The sequence below is a fragment of the Gorilla gorilla genome, chromosome 13 (assembly GCF_029281585.2).
Source record: "Gorilla gorilla gorilla isolate KB3781 chromosome 13, NHGRI_mGorGor1-v2.1_pri, whole genome shotgun sequence".
Taxonomy (NCBI): Eukaryota; Metazoa; Chordata; class Mammalia; order Primates; family Hominidae; genus Gorilla; species Gorilla gorilla.
In genome coordinates this window covers 79,593,373-79,618,175 of record NC_073237.2, presented here as the reverse complement: position 1 = coordinate 79,618,175, position 24,803 = coordinate 79,593,373, and the positions used below count along the sequence as shown (strand labels likewise).

General features: G+C 41.3%; 1 protein-coding gene across 2 annotated transcripts in view; it reads left to right on the top strand.

The window, feature by feature from the left end:
- FRMD3 (FERM domain containing 3) overlaps positions 1-24,803 on the top strand; it is a 294,544-nt gene that overhangs the window by 128,129 nt on the left and 141,612 nt on the right. For both annotated transcript variants that reach the window (XM_004048176.5, XM_019034221.4), the window contains exon 2: positions 20,407-20,511. In XM_004048176.5, the coding sequence (XP_004048224.1) occupies positions 20,407-20,511 (105 nt within the window). The remainder of the gene's footprint in view (positions 1-20,406; positions 20,512-24,803) is intronic.

Below are 24,803 nucleotides of genomic sequence, written 5' to 3'. Positions count from 1 at the left end.
TTTTAAAAGTAAATTAATTAATTTAAAAAGAGAGAATTTAGGGTTTCCTGGTTCTTCCATGTGTGGAAGGAAGGATATTGCTAAAAAGCAGTAAGACACAGGGATGATTTTGCCCCTTGTCTGATGAAAGCAAGATTAGGAGTCGTCTGACCTGGAGGAAAGGCTGCTGGTAGAAATGGCATTGAGGGCTGGGCATGTATGTATCTGTCCATCAGTTTCACACTTGATCCAGGGAATGCTCAGGAAAACTGTGACAGACCGGTTGGTTGGAAAACGGAAGAGCTTATTGAAAAAGAAGTGTTCTCAGAGTATGCACACCAATGTTTGAGGACCAGTGACTTGGTGGAAAAGAGCAGAAGCTTTAAAGAGGCACAGAAGAGAGTTCATGTCCTGGGTCCAGCTCTTACTTGTTGCTTGAGCATACATTTTCCCATCTGCAAAGTGGGAATAATAATCTTACTATCTACCAGAGAGACTGTATTAACGAGCTAATATATGTAAATGGCTCAGCACAGTGTCTGGCACATAATATGTGCTAAAAATGTTTGCTCTTATTAAGAAATTTGGGTGGTTGTAATTATACACAAGCATGTGCTGTGGCCAATTTCCTCTGAAGAGTCTCACATTCTTTTTCAAAAGTTTTTGTCCATCCTCTGAACTAACATGGGGAAAAGCTAGTCAAGGTTTCCCTGTGCTAATGGAGTGGTTTTTTGTTTGTTTGTTTTTGATGGAAGGCAGAAGTTGGGTTACAAGGCAGACAGCCTCATCTGGAGAGCAATTAGGAGCTTAATAAATAAAAGACCAGTTTGATAAATGCTAGAAGGGAACTTGAAAGTTAAGGACAGGAAGAGTGGGGAGCTGATCCCATTTTTGAACAGTAACATGCAATATTGAGAGTGAGCATTCAGTTCAATGCGCCTGGCTTCCTTCTTGTCCTGAGTTTGATACTGTGTGCTTTTAACATCTTCACGAGCCTTCTGCATCACATCCCACCTCAAATGGGGCTGCATTCTGGGAACCTGGTGGAGAAAAGGTTGACCTCCATGCCTGGGGACGGACAACCTTTGCTTTCCCGAGTATGCTGCTGACTTGCATGGAACTGATTCTTTGGGGGCAATAGAGAGGTGTATGTAATTTATCGCAGCATTCTTTGAGCTGCCTGGGTAGACTTTCAGGATTGCACACTATGTTGGCTCTCGCAGGGTTGCTGCTCTCTTCCTTCTCGCCTCTTTCTCAGGAGGGAATGGGAAATCCATTTCCAAATTGAGCTGTGTGTGGTCTCCCCACCATCTTCCCTGCACCTGAATGGTTAATCTTCCAGTTCACGTGTTTCTGCATGGATTGTGTCCGAGGGTGCCTGTGGTAGCAGCTTAACTCTGCTCTGGTAATTAGTGATGAAAGGAGAGGATGCAGAAGGCTCAAGCTGAGAGGCAGAATGACTTCATTGAAGAGTCAAGTCAGAAGAAATAAAATTTAGGGGTTGACACCAAGGTCAGTTCCCAAACCCAGGCTGGAAGAGATACAGTAATCTATTTTCCATAAATCAACCTAGTTTTCATATCAAGCCCCTTTCCCCCTGGGGTAGCTGGAAACATTTTCATGTGTCTTTTCTGAACTTTCCCCCACCTGGGGGTTGTGCCTAGTTTCTGGAGTCTCATTGGGTGCCAAGAAATGGGAGGGAGGCATGTTCATTATTGGCTAGATGTCCACATCAGCCTGTCCCTTGGGCCCAGTGGGGGTTCTTAGGACATGACAACCTGGTGAGGGCAGAAAGCCCCATGTTTGTGATATTTTTTTTTTCCTAGATAGACCATATTTTTCCTCCCGAATATCCTTGTGCCAACAGAGAGCACATCCAGGGAGCAAGCTTGGTTCATACAGCTTGTTCCTTTCTTCGTTTTAATCTGAAAGAAGAATCTTTTATTCCCCTGTGGCACATTAAATAAAGATAGCCATACATTCTTTGCTTTCATCTCATTGAGAGGACATGTTTAATTCCCTTTCCCTTGAATCCAGGTTGGCCATAGTGACTCACTTGTAATCGGTAGAATGCAGTGGAAGTGACAATGTGTGAAAAGCAACCTCTGCCTGGACCCTTTGGGAATGCTCATCTTGCAGGAGGCTGGCTGCTGATGGAGAAATCTGGCTTCCCAGAGACTGCCATGGTGTAAGGAAGCCCAAGCTAGCTACACACATGGAGAGCTGCATGGAGAGAAAGAGAAAGAGAAAAGAGAAAGATGAGAGAGAGAGAAAGATGAGAGAGAGAGAGAGAGAGAGAGAGAGAGAGAGGCTCAACAACCCCCCTCCTCTGCTGGCCAGACCAGTCTAGGCACCAGACATGTGAGTGAAGAAATCTTCAGTTGCTTCCACATCAGACTGCAATAATATAGAGGAACCCAGACAAGATCCATCCAGTTGAGCTCAGTCAATACAAAGAACTGTGAGAGAATACTTATTGGTTTTTGCTCCTATGTTTTAGAGTGGCTTGTTACACAGGAACAGATAACTAGAACACTTCTCATATTCTATTCTCAGTGGATTTAGACATATGAAAACAAAATCCAAGAGGTCTCACCAGCTACTAATTTTCACTCTGCTACATATAGCCTCCAAGGAGGGTAGGGATTGTGGAGCCGAATGCCTTTTTAAAGTGGGAGTGGAGGCTGGGGGAAATACAGAGATTAAAAATCCCCTAAATTATATCTACACAATTTTCTCCCATAATTTAGACTTCTAGTAGTATGCAATTCCACCATTATATCCTTGTTGGGGTTGGCCATTTTTAGAATTTTTGGATTTGGGAAGTGGATAGGTAAAAATGGTGCTTCGTTATGGTTTAATGAATATTTGTACCAAGTATTTACTGTGTGTACAAATTATCCTGTAAAGTACAATGAAAAACTTGATGAAAAATAAGTTCACTTGAGAAAAGGAAGCTTAAGATAAGTGATGAAACTGGAATTACACCATCATGAGAAATGACCGTGACAGTATTTCATCCATTTCCAAATGAGGTCAGAGGACAGAAAGGTCAGCGAGGGTGTGGGGAGTCTGTGAGGCCTCTCATGCAGAAGCAGGATCTGCAGCGAACTCTCTGCCAGGATCAGGTGAACACATCAGTGACAAAATTTTGATAGGTGCCGAGAAGGGCTTTATTCACACAGGGGAATGGCAAGAGTGAAACCAACCACGGTGGTGGGGCATTTTGCGGAGTATTTGGAGTGATAAAATAAACTGGAGGAAAATATGGAAAATAAATTAAACAGAAAACAACAACAGGAACAACAACAAAATAAAACCCAGCAACTTGAAGAAGAGATACATACAGTTTACATTTCTGGATTTCTCTGCTCTCTTCTATGGGCTGTGTCCTCACCGATGCTGGCTAACATTTACTGACCACCAAATAAGGACCCGTTGACAACATGTTAATTGCCCAATGGCAAGGAACCAACTCTCTGAGATGACGCATATAACTTGGGGGAGCAGCACTCGTGGGTTGAAAGTTACGTTCTGATCTGGGAGGGTTATCATCAGGACCTTGTCTTGACTCACAAGAGAAAAAGCCATCCTTCCTTCCTTTCCTGAGCTCTTTAAAATTAACCAGTGAGTTACCTGTGGGAGCTTTCCTCCATCCTAAGAGCCCTAGCTGGAATCTTTGGGCTGCTGTTTTTCTTTGTGTACACAAAGCATATATGTATAAGTTCTGCAGTGGAGACCCGGAGTAAGGCTACCCAACTGGTCCTCCAGACACTGCAGTTCATTGTGAGGAATTCCTTGGCTCTAGTAGCCTTTGACTTTTCTCCTTCTCATCTTCTAACTTGTGGCCATGATGATGGGAAGGAAAGATTGGGAGGCCCTTCACAGAAGGAGATGGGAACTAGGGGGTGTGGGTGGACGGAGGGAGGGGGAAGCAGGGAAGATTGGTGTTAATGACTGGAGGCAGAAGACTCAGAGGACTACTTTCCGTGCTGTGTGAGATCCGAAGACTCCTGCAGCTCCTTAGCAATGCTGTTTATCTGCTTTCTGATTTCCAACCCCAGCTGCCTTACATTAGTGGCACAGCCAAATTCTCAGTGTGTATGCTAGGGGGCAGTAGGAAGGGAGAATGGAATGTGATAGAATTGCTGGAAAAAAAAAAGAAATTGCCTATGTGAAATGAAACATAAGTTACTGTTTGCTTTAATCTGTGACCGAGTAAAATTGGCAGAATTTTCGTCAGGACGGAAAGTAAGAACCAATTATGCAGCTCAGCCCTACTCCAACAAACTGTCAAACTAAAAACCTCTGCCAGCTCTGGTCCCACCCTCACTGCAGGCATGGGCTTGGAGGGAGATGATGGACACTTTCTTTTTTTTTTTTTTGACTGAGTTTCGCTCTTGTTGCCCAGGCTGGAGTGCAATGGCGCGATCTTGGCTCACCACAACCTCCGCCTTCCGGGTTCAAGCAATTCTCCTGCCTCAGCCTCCCAAGTAGCTGAGATTACAGGCATGCGCCACCATGCCCGGCTAATTTTTTTTTTTTTTTTTTTTGCATTTTTAGTGGAGATGGGGTTTCTTCATGTTGGTCAGGCTGGTCTCAAACTCCCAACCTCAGGTGATCCACCCGCCTTGGCCTCCCAAAGTGCTGGGATTACAGGTGTGAGCCACTGTGCCTGGCCCTATGGATACTTTCAATCCTTCTCTCTGTATCCCAGAACCGCTCCTTCCTCATCCCATGATGCAACTTTTAGGGGACCCAGCTGATTGGGTTCAGATGTAAGTGGATCACTGTAAGCCCTGGGACAAAGCCAGGGTGGCGCTCTGCTAACATGGCATTGTGGAAACCCAGAACTGCCTCAGCTTGGGTCTGAGGCGGAGCTTCACCATTATCCAGTGCAGCCCACTGTTGCACACCTGGGCACTGGGAGGCCCAGAGAGGTTAATAAATTGCCAAGGGCTATCAGTTGGCAGAGGCAGGGGACTCTACCATGCACTTGTGCTTAAAACTACTGGGGTAATGTTTTAAAGGGGCCTCTACAAGGGGTCCCCGAAATGGAACTTTAAGATCAGAGACGGTCTGTCTTCACTCAGCCCATCGTCTCTTCCTTCTCTGCTCTCCAAAATGAAAAGGAAGCAGTACTTCTAGATAACATGAGAACTGGAATTCTGGTTTGTGAGTCTTAAGGATACCTCTAGTCCATCAGCCCTTGGGAATATAGGCTATGTCCCTTCAGAGAGTAAACCAGTGTCCTGTGCCGTGAAAAAGAAACACATTATCTTTACACTGATAAGCAACCCAATGCTCGTTGTTTGTAGGAAAGCTAGAAAATGCAAATAAAAAGGCACAAAGCAAAAACTAAAAATAACTTAACTCTTAACTCTCACAAATATCCCCATCAACATTTAGCTTTTTAGCCTTCAAATCTTTACTTTTTGTCTACATGTATATGTATGTATGTGTATGTACATATAAATATACACACAAACATAAAACGTCTGAGTTTTACAAAAATGGTGTATTCTGTCTATTTTTTTTCATTTTATATTTGTCTTGAATGTATGTAACTTCTTACGAGTGCATCCCTGAGAGGGGCTCTCATTTTACACCCATTTTTAGCATGCTTTTCTGCACATTCTTGTGGGTTTATGCAGTTCCATCAGGCTCTGCCATGATGCATTTCTAAACAATGGGTGAAAATGTTCTTTAGAAATAAAGAGCTGGTAGATTGGATGTGATATTTTCCTTCCTTCAGGAAGCTGCTGTCTGCCTCAAAGAGTTAAAAAAAAGGCAGAGGAGGCTTAAAGAAGAAAGCTGGCTTGTAATAGCCGATAATGGCGATTAAAATTCACATCAATCTTCCTCTACATTTTTAGTTTCATAAAAATGAAACACCCTCAGCTTGAGTTGCTGTGTAGTCAGAAGAGATGTAAATATAACCAAGATGTTTTTCCTCCTTAGTGACTAATCGCTTGAAGAAAGGGGTAGGTGTGATAGCCGGGGAGCCCAGCCTACATCTTCCAGTCTTTAAATATTTGTGACAAATTGTTCTTGTGTGCGTGCCTGCTTGTGTGTGTGTGTGTGTGTATGCAGGAATTCCCGCTGCACACAGAGCAGTTGTTTTAGGAATTCCAGGAGCTGTGTGGGTCACAGGCCTGCTAATTGCCTGACTACTGGGAACCTTCGGGTATGACACTATTGAAATGAGACATTAGACCTTCACAGGGTGGAGCTGTGGGCCATGCTGGGCTGGAAATAAGGAGTAGGGTTTGAGAGGGGAAAAAAAGTAGCTTGGAGAAATTAGCAATAAAGGTGGGTGGAAGTCATACATTTCTAGAAGGTCATTCGACCAAATAAGGCTGGTGCTAGGGTTGTTGGAAGGGTAAATGACATAATCTCTGTGGAGCACTTAGCACAGACCCTCATTTATAGTTAGTGCTCAGTAATTTGCAGCTGTTATTCCTATTATTGTTATGGCCTCTGTCATATTACTTATGTGAAGTACACTAGACTATAATTTCCTGTGGTGTGGCTGTGTCGAGCCACATGTATACCAATGAAGTGGAAGACATTCTGGAGCTAACTCCATCTTCTCGTGGGGTCTCCTCTCTTCCTGCTCAGCCCGTTATACTCCCAGCCTCTCGACCTTCTCAGGATGCTACCTAGGCAAGCTACACCAAGTATAACTGAGATATGCTTTGAAGCACTGCAGAAGCCCCTTTAAAACATTATCCTAGCAGTTTCAAGCACACATGTGTGTTCAAGCCACCTTCTGCCTGTCTCCCATTTCTCTTTCCTCCCGTTTCTCTCTCCTAGAGAGGAAAGATGATTTCTTATTACAAAAAATGCTACCATTAGGGAAGTTAGGGATGTGGAGAGAAAAGATAGTGCCTTGTGGGTTTGGCCTGGGGGAGGGAACTTGGAGTTTTTGACAATTGAGAGTCTTGCTGAGCGTGGTGGCTCACGCCTGTAATTCCAACACTTTGGGAGGCGAATCACTTGAGGTCAGGAGTTTGAGACCAGCCTGACCAATATGATGAAGCCCCGTCTCTACTAAAAATACAAAAATTATCCGGGCATGGTAGCGGGCGCCTGTAATCCCAGCTACTCAGGAGGCTAAGACAGGAGAATTGTTTGAACCCGGGAGGCGGAGGTTGCAGTGAGCCAAGATCGTGCCATTGTACTCCAGCCTGGGCAACAGAGTGAAATGCCATCTCCAAAAAAAAAAAAAAAAAGAAAGAAAGAAAGAAAGAAAGAAAATCGAGAGTCTCTGTAGAATCTCAAGGCTATGAGAAAATTTGAATTGGCTAAAGAGCTTTTGGGGAGTGTTACTGTGGTTTAGACCGTAGGCTCTCTTTAATGTTTCTTGAAAACTAATAAGAAGATTTGAATTTCTTTTCAAGTATTTTTGCTACTGACCTGTTTCTCTTTAAAAATGTGTCTGAGCCCTGCTGAGGCTGATACATGTGGACTTCCATGGTTATTTGAAGGCTGCATATATATAATCTCCTTCTCTTATCTTCATTTCTCTGCCCTTTTTTAGTTTTACTTTCTTATTAGCCTTGCATGAGGACATTTTCCCCCTACCCCAGCAAAGCCTAGCTAACTGTGTAAATGGTAATGCATTTCTAAATTTCTCCATAAACTATTCATCCATCCACTCTTGGTTAGGCTGCTTGACCCCATCATCCTAGTGGGGCCAAGAGCTGTATTGTCAGATGATTCTCAGAAACTGGAGAATCCCTCAGCCCAAGGCTTTTGACAGAGTGTGCAGAGGTTCTATGCTTAATTGGAGCCACAGGTTGGTTAGTTTGTTTTCCTTGACTGTTGAGTTCAGGGTAGCCATCTTGTATGCAATTTCAGGAGGAATTCTGTCTTCCTTGTTAGGCTCCTGGGGCATTAAGAATTCCACAAGCAGAAACCATCTCTTTGCTCTCTGGGTGTGAATGTCAGCTCCTGATTGACTGTTGCTATATTTTTCTTGGAGCTGTATACTCACAAATCATTTAAAAAATATGAGCCACAAGCAATTCCATTTAGACCGTGAACTCTAAACTCATGGAATGCCTTAAAATGCACATAATAGTTTAGGATTTATTATAGAAATGCCTGAGGCATATTCGTATTGATTTTAAAATGGCTGACAATATTATTTTAGGTGCATATTTAAAAAACAGTCTTGTGGAGGGCCACTCCAGCATGCTATGCTAATTAAACCCAGTGTTGGACTGAGCCCTAGTGTGATCGGTATTAGGATTATTTGTAAGCATTCTTTATTTCATCCTTTTAGGCACATGATGAAATTTTACTTTCTTACCTCTCTGTAGTTAGGCAAGATATGTATCTTATTTTGGCCAATAAACTGAAGTGATGCATGTCACTTCCAGGCAGAATGTTTAGAAGCCGGTGTGGGACTCACCACATTCCTTTCCTGCTGCTGTGTTGACTGTTGAAACAGCTGTTAAGAGGAATCCTTAATCCCTTCACATCTCAAAGAGATTAGGAGCAGAATTCTCCCCTGCCAATATTCATTGGCTATGCATACTAAGTGAGAAATAAACCTCTGTGGTGTTAACTCACTGACCTTTTGGAATTCATTGTTGCTGCAGCTTAATCTAGCCTATCCTGACTGATATATCTTGGCTCCAGCTCTTGATTTGAAATCTTAATTCCAGCACTAATTTGTATTATTTCATCTAAAATTCTCTGGGTCTCAGTTTCCCCATTTCTGAGATGAAGAGTTTGGATAAGATTATCTCTATAGTACCTTCCAACTCCAACATTCTGTGATTCTACTTTAAAAAATCTGAACATTATACTGCTTGCTAATGGTTAATAATTCTAGTCTTTTCTTTCTGGACTCTGAGAGACCTGAGTTCAAACCTGGCATTTTGCCATGTGCTTGCCATGTGACCTTGGTCAAGTTATTCAACCACCCTAAGTTTTATCTTCCTCTTCTTGAAAATGGGAACGCAATTAGCTCCTGGGGCTTACGTGGATGAAATCCAATGAATAGTTGAGGTAATCTAAATATAGTACATAGAACCAGGCACTGAGGAAGTTCTAAGTGAATGCTTGTTAATTAGGAATCTGAGAAGAAGAGGAGGTGATGCTAGCATCTCCTGATGTGGCTCAAGGAGATGGTGAATCCCAGAGAGTTTGGCCTTTCTGTTTCACAAGGCTTGTTAGAGAAGCAAATATTCCAGATCACATACTAGACTAAGAAAAAGAAGCAGATATTAAATGAAGATGTACTTAAGTTCAGGAAGCATTGATTAATAAAGATAGCTCATTTCTGAAAGCACTTTGCTTAAAATCTTGTCTCAGCTACTGTGGTCAGGATAACTTAAAAATATATATTTTATCCTTTGGGGACTTTTTGTCAGAAATCAGTTGACTGTATTTGTGTGAGTCTATTTCTGGGTTCTCTATTGTGTTTCATTGTTCTATTTGCCTATTATTTTGCTAATACCACATTGCCTTCATCACTGTAACTTTATAGTAAGTCTTGAAGCTGGGTAGCATCAGTCCTCTGACATTGTTTGTCATCAGTACTGTGTTGGCCACTCTAAATCTTTTGCCTTTTCACAAAACATCAGAATCTGACTGTTGATATCCCACTGGGATTTTGGTGGAGCTTGCATTGAATCTATAGAATAAGTTGAAAAGAACTGACATCTTGACAATATTGAGTTTTTCTATTCTGTTCATGGGTACTAGAATATCCATTTATTTTGATCTTTTATTTCTTTCATCCAAATTTTGGTAGTTTTCCTGATATAGATTTTGTACATATTTTGTTATCCCTAAGTATTTCATTTTTTGGGGTACTAATATAAATGGTCTTTTGTTTTTAATTTCAACTTTCAATTGTTCATTGCTGGTCTATAGGAAAACAATTTATTTTTGTATGTTAGCTTTATGTCCTGCAACATTGCACTTACTAGTTTATTAATTCCAGGAGTGGGTTTTTTTGGTAGATTCTTTGATATTTTTTACATAGACAATGAGAACATCTGATGTCATCTGCAGACAAAGAAATTTTTATTTCCTCCTTCCCAATCTGCATACCTTTTTCTTTTCTTTTCTCTCTTCTCCTCTCCTGTCTTTTCTTTTCTCTTCTTTTTTCTTTCTTGTCTTGTGTTATTGCATTAGCTAGGACTTCCAGTATGGTGTTGAAAAGAAGTGGTAAGAGAGGACATCTTTGCCTTGTTCCCTGTTTTAAGGGAAACACATCTAGTTTCTCACTATTAAGTATGATGTTAGCTGTATAGTTTTAATAGACATTCTTTATCAAGTTGAGGAAGTTATTCATTTCTTTTTAACAATTTTAAAATGTGGTAGACGTTCTTTATCAAGTTGAGGAAGTTATTTATTTCTTTTCAACAATTTAAAAATGTGGTTATAATAACCAAATATAGCAGTCCCAGGTTTAAATATTTACTCTGCCAGTTTCTAGCTCTGTTGACTTTGGGTAAGTTAATTAGCTTCTTTGAGCCTTAGCCTTAGCATGAAGAAAAAAACTCACTTTGTTAAAATCATAGAAAAGATTCAACTTGTAAAACTTCTAGATTATTCTGATGTGAGTGCTTTGAAGAGCTGGACCTGGCACAAAAATCTGAAACAAGAAGAAGAAGAAAAAGATGGAGAAGAAAGAACCTTTTGAGCACAGGCTGTGTGTGGCAAAAACTGCTAAGAAGAGCTGACAAGTCAAATATGATTCCCTAAGCATTGGGATGGACCTGTATGCCAGTCAGAACAGAAATGACCGAATGACTAGGAACAGATACACAAGGCATCTTTTAGAATGAAAGCCACAGAACGCAGTAGAGGTAATGGAGGCAGAAAACACCCAGAAGAGAAACAAAAAGAGGCAAACGTTACTAACTCCAAGCTACCTTGACTGATTATTCAACTGTGACACTCCTTCAGAAGACACTGTTTAGGATTCAGATGAAAAACTGACCAATGTATTCTGGCTGCTTCATCTTCTCCTGGATGCGCTATTTCTTTGTCTTTCTTCCTTAGGACCCTTTTGACTTCTCTAGCTTTAATACTATTAAGCCTCTTGCTGTGATGTTGACTGTATGTCTGTCTTCTCATAGTGTGTAGGGGCTACCATGGGCATTAGATAAGCAGTTGGGTTTTCATTCTCTACCACTGGGCCTGGCTGGGTAAGGAGGCTGTTTGTGTCTTGCCTTTATTTTTGTATCCAGTGCTCACTTTCAGGCAACTATTGATTTTGTTTCCCTCATGGGTAGCTGGCCCTGGTATTGTTTTTGTTGTTATTTTCTGTTTTTTAGGTCACTACTATAGTCATAATCCTCCACCAACTTATGAATACTTACTGGGCACAAAAATGCCTTTAATAAAATTTGCCTGTATTTGCAATTATCTTAGCTGTAGCTACTAATTAGTACTCTAAAACAGATATGTATTCAGAATTACATATTTCTTTCTTTTTTTTAAAAATTTTATTATTATTATACTTTAAGTTTTAGGGTACATGTGCACAACGTGCAGGTTTGTTACGTATGTATACATGTGCCATGTTGGTGTGCTGCACCCATTAACTCGTCATTTAGCATTAGGTATATTTCATTTTTCCCAAATCTTGGGTTTATCTTCCATACATTTGAAAATATTTGGATAACACAAATCAAAGAAACTTTTAATTTCTGTGTGAGAACCACAGATTCAACCATGAGAGGTTCCTCTATTCTTGTTTTTCTTTATATTTATCTCCCATTTAAATAGCTTTAATATTTCTCTCATATTCTTGGGATGATGTAATTTTCTGAATATATGTCACAGCTTAATATCTAATACTAGTTACTGTTTGCAATAGGAAGAATGCCAGTTACTGTTTGTAACAGTACCAGTTACTGTTAACAAAGCAATATATTACTTGCTGTTTAATAAAGGTTTTCTTATTAAAGAGATGCAGTTTTTGTTAAAGCTGTGGTCCCTAACATAACAAAATATGTGAATTTACACAAATAGGCTTGAGTTTTTTTATAGAAGAATATTAACAGAGCACTTTTATGTTGTTCAATCAAGCTACAATCTTTCTTATATTAATAAATGCTTGTCCTTGACAATAAAAGCAGAACTATTTAGTTCACCAGTTTCTCATTACTATTCTTTATTCATCTGCCTATGAAGGTAAATGAATCAAGGCCCTTAATTCACCAGAGAAATGTATCCATCTGTCCCTAGAAGACATAATCCTAGCAGCAAACTGAACATTTAGTTGCTGTTAAGGGCCTTGTAATTGGTTAGAAGCTCCTCATGGAGTTTCTGGGCATTCAGATGATTGGATTCTTCCTTCCAGGTAGAAGAATCACCAGAGACAATTCTGTTCTTTCCCAGATGTACATTTATGAAGTCTATCCCTTCTCAAAAGCAACTTCTGCAGGCATAAGGTGCCAAGCAACAGAGCCCTTTGAACAGGAACCTCACAACCCTCATAATTAGGAAATGAGGCCTCACAGCTCCCACTTCTGTTTATCATAGAGGGGTCCCGGAGGAACAGTGCCAACCCCAGAGCAAACTGTTCCCACCATCCTGGGGCTGTGCTTCCAACTCCTCTGGCCCTTGCCTGCTTCCCTCATTCCAGCGAGCCTCTCCCATGTCTCTGTTCTGTATTAGGTCTTTCTTCCTCCACTGGGTCCTAGGACCCCAGTTGTTGGGCAGCTTTAGAGGGCAGCCCAAAGCTGTGTCCGCTGAGGATGTTTCCTGGCTCTGAGGATGTACTTCCAAGGAAAGCTCTTTCAAGGATCGCTTTCTGAGACCTCTGTTATTGCCTCAGATTAGGGATTGTAAACTCAAATACCTCCAGTGATCAGGGAATTGAGGGAAATGGAAGAAGCAGAAGACAACAGGGAAGGCGGAAATGTGGTGGACTGCAGAGTTCATTTTTCAGGGAAAGGAGAAGCCAACCAGACCTTTACGGTCCAGCTTCCAAACCCTCCAGCTTTTCAAGGGCAGCTAGCATCCAGATTTTATGTGCAGTCTCCCCATTCAAAAACACCAAAACGCTATGCTGACTGATAGAACACAGCAGTCAATGGACTCTGCTCCTGGGCTCATCAGTCAGCCATGATCAGCTCAGTTAACACTATGCTGACTGAATAGAACACAGCAGAACAAAGAGTAGAGTCAATGGACTGCTCCCGGGCTCATCAGTCAGCCATCTCTGCAACTGTGTTTCACACCAGCATTATTGTTCTCTCTTAGCTCTTCTTGGCCTGAGGCATTGATTTACCTTCTCTCCGGAGTGAAAATGTTGGGTGCAACAAACAGAAAAGCCAGTCTGTACTTGCTGAAATAATAAGGAATTTCATGGGCATCTCCAAGGAAATTCACATTAACTGATTGACAGTCTGCAGACACAGGCTCCATTTCTCTGTGAATATTTCGGCTTCATCCTCAATCCCACTGCACCTCTGTGTATGGTCCAGAGGGAAGGGCAAGTCTCTTCTCGAAGCTCTTTCGGAAGAGTAAATAAGAATTATCCCAGAAGCCCTCGTAAAGTATTCCTCATGTCTCATTGGCCTAAGCTGGGTCATGTGTCCTTTCCTGAACCAATCAGACAAGAGAGGTGGGGTTACCCTCATACCAACCAAGCTAGAGCCCTCAGATGCGATTGGGTCATAGTTCCTTGAGGCTTATGCCTGTACCATGTGTGTGCGTGCATGTGTGTACACGCATGTGCATACCTGAGGAAAATCTGGGTTCCTTTAAGAAAGATAAAGGGATGTATGGTTGCTAAGCAGTTAACCAATGAAGTCTATTATAATCTGCTTTGTATTTTATAAAACTGCCTTTTCCCAGCCTGGTGGTGTTGTGGGTAACCCAGTGCTCCTTCCTGCCAGTGTCCAAATTCTAGTAATTGGAGAACTTGACATTGCTTCCAAATCCTCATATTGTTGTTTTCCTCTATCTCCACATAGAGAATGGGGGCACATAGGCCAACTGAGTTCCTAGAACAGATTCAGCATAGGTGTCAGACCTCGGTTTGACAGCCCTGTAAACAAACATAGAATTTCTGAGTTCATTTTTCCTCATCTGTAACATGAGGAGAATATTAACTACCCCAATGGGTTGTCAAGAGATCAAATGCAAAATATGTAGCAAAGTTCTTGATATACAGTAAGTGTTAAATGAATAGTAGTTCTTATTACTATGTTCATACCTTCATCCCTAAAGGTAGCTATTCAAACTCTAAACTTGTTTAGCAATATATTCAGTATTTTGGGGTTGGTACTGTTTTTTCCACTTAACCAGTGTCTAAAACGCTGAACAAAACCTCGCTTGGAGTTTTAGGAATTGGGGACTGAAATCTGCCAGACTTTTTTTTTTTTTTAATTGAAGAAAAGCTATTGCTGACTTGGGCAATTGATTTCTTTGCTCTTTTTCTTTAAGCACAAATGTATTGTTTTAATTTTACTGCTGAACTTGGGAGTTGAAGTAAATGCATCATCAGCAGTTGGCTGCAGAGAATCAAGGAAAGTTATCCTTAGCAAACTAAAGCAGAAACAGAAAACCAAATACCACCTGTTCTCACTTATAAGTGGGAGCTAAATGATGAGAACACATGGACACAAAGAGGGGGAACAACAGACATGGAAACTTGTAGCGGGTGGAGAGTGGGAGGAGGGAGAGGATCAGAAAAAATTACTAATGGGTACTAGGCTTAATACCTGGGTGATGAGATAATCTGTACAACAAACCCCCATGACACGAGTTTACCTGTATAACGAACCTGCACATGTACCCATGAACGTAAACTAAATTCAAATGAATAAAAAAAAGAATTGAGTTCTTTGTCTTTTTGTTCCCTTTTTTTTGAATCTAAAGAGGACAGTTCTGGGAGGCAAATACTATTCCACTTAACTTCCTTATATCTAAAAGGATCTGTAAAATTGAGACAAAGATTTAAGATTAAGATTATTCTTAATATTATTAATAATGACATCTAACATTGGTATAATACTTTGCAGTTTACAAAATTCATTCACATTTTACAAAGGGCAGGGTTTTAAGATCTGCGAGATGATAAATTTCTAGGTTTCACTCTTTGCTTATTTATAATCTCTATCTCAATGCCTGGTGCATGATAGGTGTTTAATAGATACACGAATGAGCCTTAGAATATCTAATTGGGGATACATCTGGAAGTTACCATCATTATTCTCCCATTATAGAAGGAGAAACAGTCTCAGAGGAATTTGGTGACTTTCTCAAGGCCACTTAGCTGATGAGTGGTGAAAACAAGATTAGAACACAGTGGCGTCTTCTGTTTTCCTAGTACATACTTTGGGGTGGGGAGGAAAGGTGGACTTTTCTGACAAGTAGGCTAGTTTGTGATTGTAAAAATTAGGTTCCATAGGGTGTAAAGGGGTAAATCCAACCCATTCTGTGAGAGAATGGTAAGCTCTCCTGACATCTGTGTTTGGTGGGACTTACTACTGACTCTGGTCCACTCAGCAGCCTTTGAAGAGAAGGTACTATGGGCATCAGAAGAAACAAAATCATCATATTACAAACAACAACAGTATATAGCTATCATTTATTGAGCAGCTACTATGTGTCCAACAAGATATTTACAAACATTGTCTTTAATACTCAGGTTACCCATTAAAGACTGCATTATTTAGAGTTTACAGACCAGGAGATAGAGATTCAGAGTAACTAAATACTTTTTTTCACCCTCTCAAAAGGGTTAGCCCACTCTTACCTAGCCATCCCTAATCAGACATGTGATTGTTTCACACAAATTCTTTTGAAATGGATCCTAGTTTGCCACATCAGTGAGTCTGTAGCCCAGTGAGAGAATTTGCCTTTTGAGATGCCCAGAATTATGCCAAGTATCCTGCCATACCCAGGAGACTAACACTTTCCACCCTGAGGGAAGATGAGATTATTGCAGGGGGTTCAGCAATCCAACACACACTAAAAATTGTCTGAAAGATGGGCAGAGAAGGTGAGAGAGAGGACACAACCCCCTTTACACTTTGGGGCTTGTGGACTAAAGAAATTGCAAACAGAACCCCCAAGCCTGGTGGCACAGTTTAGATCAGAGAGTCTCAAACTCTCAAACTCTCTGTGGGGAGACACAAGTACTAGATTTTTATTCCTCCAGTCTGCTTTGGACCAATATTTGTAAAAAAAAAAAAAAAAAAAGCAAAAAACAAACAACCACACACACACAATAGAATTAAATTGATCTTAATTTCTGCACTTGTTTTTTGGAGTAGGGGATCCCAATCCCTGGGCCTCAGAACTCAGCTGCATAGCAGTAGGTGAGCTGCGGGCAAGCAAGAAGCTTCATCTGTATTTACAGCTGCTCCCCATCACTCGCAGTACTACCCGAGCTCCACCTCCTGTCAGATCAGTGGCAGCATTAGATTCTCATGGGAGTGCAAAGCTATTGTGAGCTGTGCAGGTGAGGGATCTAGGCTGCACACTCCTTATGAGAATCTAATGCCTGATGATCTGTCACTGTCTCCCATCACCCCCAGTTAGTTGCAGGAAAACAAGCTCAGGGCTCCCACTGAGTCTACATTATGGTGAATTGTATAATTATTTCCTTATATATTACAATATAATAATAATAGAAATAAAGTGCACAATAAATGTTAGGTGCCTGAATCATCCTGAAACCATCCCGCCACCCTGTCTTTGGAAAAATTGTCTTCCGTGAAACTGGTCCCTGGTTCCAAAAAGGATGGTGACTGCTGTCTTGGAGGACCAGTCATGCACTGTTCATGTTCTGGCATAGTCCATGGGTCACATCTTGGCTAGCATTGGCTTATAGATTTTAACACATTGAAAATATTGCAATTGTCTTCACATTATTTTAGTACAGTATTTATAAAAAGAATCAAGTCACAGTGTACTATAGATAATAAGGACCAGTATTGAGACACAAGTTAAGTTGTGTAGTTGAACAAATTCTTTCAACTCTGTCAGTGCATTTCTGAGACCATACAACCTCATTTAGAGACAACATCAAAAGTCTATACTTATGCACATAAGGATTTTAAGCACAGATTATCAAATCCTACTGATCTTTGTATTAGACCCTGCTCACGCATTTGTATCTTACTACTTTTCACATGTATTAAATGCTGTTGTGATTAATAAAACATAATTTAGGTAACAGCTCTGAAGAATTTAAATTAGCTGCTTGATTTTTTTTTTCTCTACTCAATCAGTACTGCACGTAGAGCTGCTATCCTGTGGGAGAATCAAGAAAAGTCTGACATTAAAAAGAAATCCTTTTACTTGAAATCTTTGATAACCACTTCTGCACACAGACCTTGAGAGAGATGCATGAAAGTTGGCCAATTCCACTACATTTGTGGAATTGCCAATACCAGGACGCTATTGTCTCGCCCGGGGCTCTCTGTTAGTGCTGTGTGGGCTTGTGGAAAGTGCTTCCTTCTGTTCCCAGACCTCATGTTTTCCATGAGAAAAAAGGAAAGACTTCTTATTCATCTGGTAACATCCAGCATGCCAGGCACTGGTTTAGGCTGCAGGGAAGGAACCTCTATCTTCAGGAGGTTCAGGAGGAAGCATGTGGAAGGTTCAGGTCATAACCACTGTTTACTCCCCAGTCTCTCTTCTGATGTGAGGTATATGAGCAGTAGCTGGACTTCTGCCCCTCATGCACCTGACTCCTGAACCAGCTCTTCCAACCTTTGGTACTGGGCCTATGCAGGCTTTTGTTTAGTGCAAGAACTGAGCTTAAGGGACAAAAATGACAACAGTAGGAACTTAAATGGCTTACAGACTTTGGATTTCCAGGCGAAGAATGTGGGACTATACGCTGACTTCTTTGGCACCAAGCGGTGAGACATGGAGGGTCTCAGGGTGGTGAGGCTGGCTGGGCAACATGCAGAGGCTGGGGCAGAACTGCAAAGGGCTATCGATGTCTCCTGACAATGGCAGAGGCAGCTTGTGTACCCAAGGCAGGAAAGGACTGATTTTTCTGAGTTAAGGGAGAGACAATTCTCAAGGAAAAGGGGCTTTTTTTTTTTTTTTCTTTGTGGTGGTCCCTGGAGAAAGGTAAAATTTTGTGCTTTTCCCATGTTGTGGAAATCCTCCTGGACCAGTGCTTCTCAAACTTCAATGTGCATGCGAATAAACTGGGGATTTTGCCAAAATGCAGACCAGGTGCAGCAGGGCTAGAGCAGTGCCTGAGATTCTGTCTCCAACAGGCTCCCTCCTGGGTGAGACTGAGGCTGCTGCTCTGTGATAGTGTTGATCTGTAGGCTGTACCTTCAGTAGCAAAGACCTAGAACCCACCTGGTGGTCTGGAACCATGGGAATTGGCCTTACCTGGTTTTTGGAAGGCATTGGCCCCTGTTTCAGCCACGCTTGCCTGCTCTAATCACTGCGTTGTCTGCAGCAGCATTTTCTTCTCTCAAGGGTCTTCAGTAGTCAATGGAGATCTTGCTGGAGGGTGTATATTGGTTGCTGTGTTTAATCCTTTAAAAAAATCTTTGTTGTGCTGTTGAGTACATCTTCTTTAGGGCAAAATGACAGCAGTATCTGTCATGAACAATCAAGGCCTGCTCAATCCCATATTATTACAACGCACTGCCTTGACCCACATATCTGGAATATGGTAGGGAATACTTCCCTATAGTAAATCCTAATGAAGAGGGCTTTGCCATTCAATCATAAAATGATGAGCTCCTATGTTATGTTTGGTGAGGGGATAATGCTGCAACCTTTTAAAGATGATTGGATTACGGAGTATATGTGTAAAAGGAACTAAAGCCAATGATTATTTTCTGGGCATTGAATTCAGCTGTTAGGTATAGCTTTGTCATTTGAGCCTCCTGGATTAAAAAACAATTACAGACATTTAAAAACAAATTCCATTTTTATGTTTTGTCTCTTTTGAGCTATATCAGATGGTTTCTCAGGAAGGAAGTTAAAAACTTGAAGCTTATTCAAAATCAAACTCAAAAGTGATTTCAGGAAAATGGAGGTTTCATATCACACTGTGTGCTTATAAGCCCCCGTCCTTCACTCAGTGCAGCGCATCCCAGGCTTTTTGGAAGGCATTGACCCCTGTTTCAGCCACGCTTGCATTGTCTAATCACTGCATTGTCTGCAGCAGCATTTTTTTCTCTCAAGGGTCTTGAGTAGTCAATGGAGATCTTGCTGGAGGGTGTGGCTTTCCCATCCAACTTCCTGAGTTAATGGTAGTGGTCTTTAATGAAAAGATCATTATGTAACATAGACCAAACTGATCTTTCAAAATTATTTTTAGTGGATTGAAAAAGTAGCTCACTTAATGCCTCTAATTTCTTCATATATTTTAATAGGTCACATCTCTAAAACATTTCATGGGTCTGTCAGCGACTTTGATTGAAGCAGAAATTAATCTTATCAGATATCCTGATGAGGGCTTAGAACGGTCTTTGCTATGAAGAGATTTTTGTTGTAGTGGTATTTATGTTAGTCAGATTTGGCTGTTACGTCTTTCACTTGTAGAATTTTAGAAGGAAAAATAACCTAACTAACTTAGAAATAATCTAGTCCAACCACCTTATTTTACCGAAGTAGAAACAGCTAGGGGTTTACCCAAGGTCACACAGGCCTGTCTTTGGATCTTAGTCCTGGGATCCCCTGAATCTCCCACACTGCCTTTCTGTGTTGGTTTGTGGAAGGGATGCAGTGGCTCTGAGGACCAAGGAAGCAGGTTCCCCACCATTCCCGCTGAGAGCCAGGGAATTTAGTTGCCACTCACAGCATTGCCACTCTCACCAGACCCTGCCTCCTGGCAGAGCTGCAGTGGACTCGTGATTGCTCCAGGGGGTCAAAGTGGCTTGGAAGGAGCCCACATACTGCAGCCAGTTGGCCTGGCTCAAATCCTGTCCTGCTCCATTCAAGTTGTGTGACTTTGGGCAAGTCACTGAACCTCTTTGTGGCTCAGTTTCCTCCGATATAAAATGAGAACCTTCCTGGTAGGATCATTGTGAGAACTGGATGAATGAATATGTACCGAGGAATTAGAAAAAGCAGTTAGGCAGTTGTGTGTGTTACATGAGAGTTTCCAAATTGTGGACCTCCACAAGTTACTGTGTTGTGAAATTAGTACCCTGAGTCATAAATAGCATTAGACAAATTAAATGGCATATGGATTATTTTGACTGCTCTTTTTGGGGTCCTTTTGGTTCCGTGTATGTGTGTGCGTGTGTTTGCGTGTGTGTAATGGCTCATAATGTGAAATGTATTTATCATTGAGGATTTGTGGTTAAAAGAGTTTGGAAGCTCCTTCTTCAGGGACTGGAGTGAGCACATTTATTTTTCGGAGCATAGACCCATGGTGGTGAACAAGGCTCCCTGAGGATGTGAATGCACAAGGTGAGCTCTGGCTGAGACTTAAATGTGCTTCCTTTGCAGAGGGAAACCAAAGGGCAGTTTCTCATTGACCACATCTGCAACTACTACAGCCTGCTGGAGAAGGACTACTTTGGCATTCGCTATGTGGACCCAGAGAAGCAAAGGGTAAGAGCTGATTTCTATCTGGAGCCATTTTCAGGGAGTGACCCAGACTGTGGTGCACTGTGGGGGTTCCTCTCAAAGCCCTAGTGATGCCCTTGTTCTCACAGATTATTGGGCACATGAAACCCTGTGTGGGCAGAAGAGGCTGGCATTGTCCTCACTGGACTGGGTGGAGAAAGAGAAGGGAAAAGTTACCCTAGGCCTTTCCAGAAGGCTGCTCCCATCTGCTTAGAAGAGACAATGTCCCTGTCCCCTTTGAACCCAGGGTTTCCCAAAGTCCCTCAAACAATGGCTACATAAAATTTCACTATGGAGAATATCACCCCTGCCCAACCCCACTCACTGTAAAAAGCTATTGAGGCTGGGCTCTGTGGGTCACATCTGTAATCCCAGCACTTTGGGAGGCCTAGATGAACGGACCACTTGAACCCAGGAGTTGAAGACCAGCGCTGGCAACAGGGCAAAACTCCACCTCTACAAAAAATACAAAAATTAGCTGGGCATGGTGGCATGTGCCTGTCGTCACAGCTACTTGGGAGGCTGAGGTGGGGCAGAATAGCTTGAGCCTGGGAGGTCAAGGCTGCAGTGATCTGTGCTGGGGCCACTACACTCCAGCCTGGGTTACAGAGCAAGATCCTGTCTCAAAAAAAAAAAAAAAAAAAAAAAAAAAAGCTATTGGTAGGAAGAGTAATTGAGAAATAACTGCTTAATGGGTATAGGGTTTTCTTTTCGAGGGATGAACATGTTTGAAACTTCATATTGATGGTGGTTGCCACCAAAATGTACATTTTAAAGTGGTTAATTTTGTTATGTGAATTTCACCTCAGTTTTTTTCAACAAAGTTTTGAGAGATGAAAAAGGTTTAAGTCACTTCAGAAGCAGCTCCTTGGGCACAACTAAACTTGAAAGCCCCTGTTTTATTCTTGCTCCTGGAGACACCTACCCTTTTTGGTATCCGTTGGTGGGGAAGAGTGAGCAGCAGTCTTACCTTTTGAACTGGTGTAGCAGCCTAGGTGTGTTCAGTGTAGCATATGCCAGAACCACGTGATGTGTGCTCTTCACATCCAAATGACCCCTGGGGATCTCCACCCCTGGCTCCTGGGGCGGGTCCCAGCCATGGGCTCAGAGTTCCCAGCCATATGCTCAGAGGCTCAGTACACACTTGGGTCTCTGCTTCTTACTAGCAGGATAGTGTGTGAAGGGGTCACCTGGAGGTAGCCTGGAAGTGGGGATAGGACCCCTCTGCCTTCTTTAATTTGCTCTCCTCCTCCTCAGTGTCCCTGATCTTCTTCCTGTCTCCTCTTTCCACCCCAACACCTCACTTGGCTCTTAGTTTAGTGTTTACTGACCCAATACCATGAGGAGAGGCTCACAGAGTGTATTTCTGTAAATAAGAGGATATTTAAGGAATAGATTAGATTTGCATCTGATACATAGAGAATCTTATTTTGCTCTTGGAGTCCTAGGGACCCAAGTTTATATGAAGGGATGCAATGAAGTATTACAGCTCAGAAGGATTTTGGTTTCCTGTAGTACTCCCAGTAACCTTTGGATGGTCCAGGCATTTACCTGAGTGAGACGAAGGTGGCAGGGCAGTGGTGGGGATGTGGGACTGACATGATGTCAGGGATGGGCGTGTGTGGTGTTTACTGAGTAACACTGGTTCCCAGACCTGGCCCTGCAAGAAAATCACCTTAGGTGTTTGCATAGTGTGGACCCTATTCCAGACCTCTTAAATCAGAATCCATGGGGTTAGGGCCAGCAACATGCACTTAGCCTATTCCTAATCTAATTTTGATGCAGCCAAGCCAGCTTTGGTCTGGGGACCATGATATAAAGACATTCATAGCCATAACTTTTTATAGCCTGTGAAGATATTACACTTGTATAAGAGGGAAAGAAGCTCAAAGAAGTTGTTACTTGTCCCAGGTTTCACAGTTAATAAGTGGTAGAGTGAGTGTTTGAGTTTAGGATTATAGATCAAAGTCCCTGTGGACCAAATAAACTCTGGACTCTATTAGTCCTCTAGTCACCACTGCAAACAGGTTATTTTGTGCAAAATTCAATTCTAAATGATAAATGGCCAACCTGCAGAAGTAATTCTAGCTACTATTTAGTTGAGCATCTATCATGTACCATGAATGTTCTTCATTATAGCCTCGTCTTGCTGAAAAGCCTTTAAGGAAGGGGGAAACTAAGGCCCAGAGAGGGTCAGTGGCTTCCATAAGGCAAGACATTAAGGAACAATTGGTGTCACAAAATAACAATAGTATTGGATTATAACCCATAGAATGAAATAAATATCCATGAGTCCATCCTAATATAAATAATTAATTAAACAAAAAATAAAGGGAAAACTTGGGTCAGCTCTTCCATACAGAAGAATTTTAATTAATAAATGTAGAAGGAATGAGGGAAATAGAAAATCACCATACACAAAAATAATTATTGCAGGCAAGAGCTAAAATTAGTGTGCAAAAGTTTAAGGAGAAACAGGAAATTTGCAAAGTAACCCCTCCTTTCCAAGGCATTTTTTTGATTACAAAGGGAAAAATAATAACTCTATAGTGGAGAAACATGACTGATAGCACTTTAACCAAGATAACAAGATTAACATCATCAGTAAAAACACATGTTAACATCAGGTACCTCCTGATACCATGCACTGAGAAGTACACATCATCTCTGTGGCATTCTTCCCAATAATGCATAACCTTAATCAAATATTGAGAAAACATCAGGCAAATTCAATGTGAGGGACATTCTCCAAAATAACTGACCTTCAAAAGTGTGAGGTCATGAAGGACAAGGACAGACTGGATTCACAGTCAGAGATTGGAGAGACACGTCAACTCAAGGCAATGTGGGATCCTGAAACATAGACAAGTATAGTAGTGGGAAAACTGGGTGAACACAGAAAGTCTGTAGTTTAGTTAATGCTATGGTAGAATAGCATTAACTAAATTGGCTAATATTGGCTTCTCATTTTGATAGTTGTACTGTGATTACACAGGATGCTAACATTAGGAGAAGATGAGTGAAGGTTATATTTTATCATTTTTGCAACTTTTTTCATATGTCTAAAATTATTAAAATTTTAAACTAAAGTTATAAAAGAGAAGTCTTTAGGTTGTTTATTGTTCTTTGTATTTTGACTCTATTTAACGTAACTTTTAATGCCCAGACTTGGGTAGTAGAGTAAAGGAAAGGATGGGGGCCACCCTCAAAACAAAACTGTCTTATCTCATGTAGCCACTACATTGCTCAGAGGTGTTTCTGAATACTTCTCTCTGCATTATACAGCTGTTATAGCCTTTTGATTTTGAGGATACGATGTGAGTGTAGCTTTCACTTGGGTTGCAGGGTAGTTGCTGTGCACAACTGCAAGGACTTTGGACTCAGAAAGATATGAATTAAAAATCCCATCTCTCCTGATTAGTAAGCTGTGTGATCTTGACCAAGCTATGCAGCCTCTCTGAGTCTCGGTCCTGATGGATAAAGCAAATAACAATACCAACCTGTAGGGTTGATATGAGAATGAAAGATAAGGTATATCAATGCTTAGCACATGGTACACCTTGAGTATCTGGTATGTGTTATTTTCACTCTTGGTTGTTATTATTATTCTTACAGTTATTATGCATTGGCTAGGTCCAGGTGAGACATGAGGAAACACACTCATGATTAGTACCTCTAAAACCTAGAAATGTTTATAAGAACATCTTTTAAAGGCAGGGGGCACTACTATTAAGATCATTGGAGAGAGAAGGCAGAAAATGGGCCTTGGATAATTAGAAAAATGGACTCAAAGACATAAACAGAGACATGCTGGTATGCACATTTTAAACAGATATTAATTGACCAACATTTTTTTTTCCACCAGCTCCTGTATTTTTCTGAATGGCAAGTAAAACTGATGAATTATTTGGATAGAAAGCTAATTCAATGAGAAAATCAAGTGAGTTAGAGAAGCTGAAGTGAAAGTTACCTTTGCCTTGGGGGCTGGTGGTTTGCCTACAACTCGATTTACAGTAAACCATTGTTGAATATTAAATATTTAGCACGATTGCATTTGGAACACCATATGTTTGGCAAGATGTCTCATGCCCCAGATGCTCTGGAAATGGGAAACACTGAGTCAGGAAATGATGACTATCTTTTGCTATTTTGGTATCCAGGGCCCAGCATTTCCATTATTATTTTTTAATTTGATATAGGGAAGGATAGGTTGAATACTGGCCAGTAAAAAATCTCCTCAGTTTCTACAACATTCATCTTCTAAGAAACTTGTATAA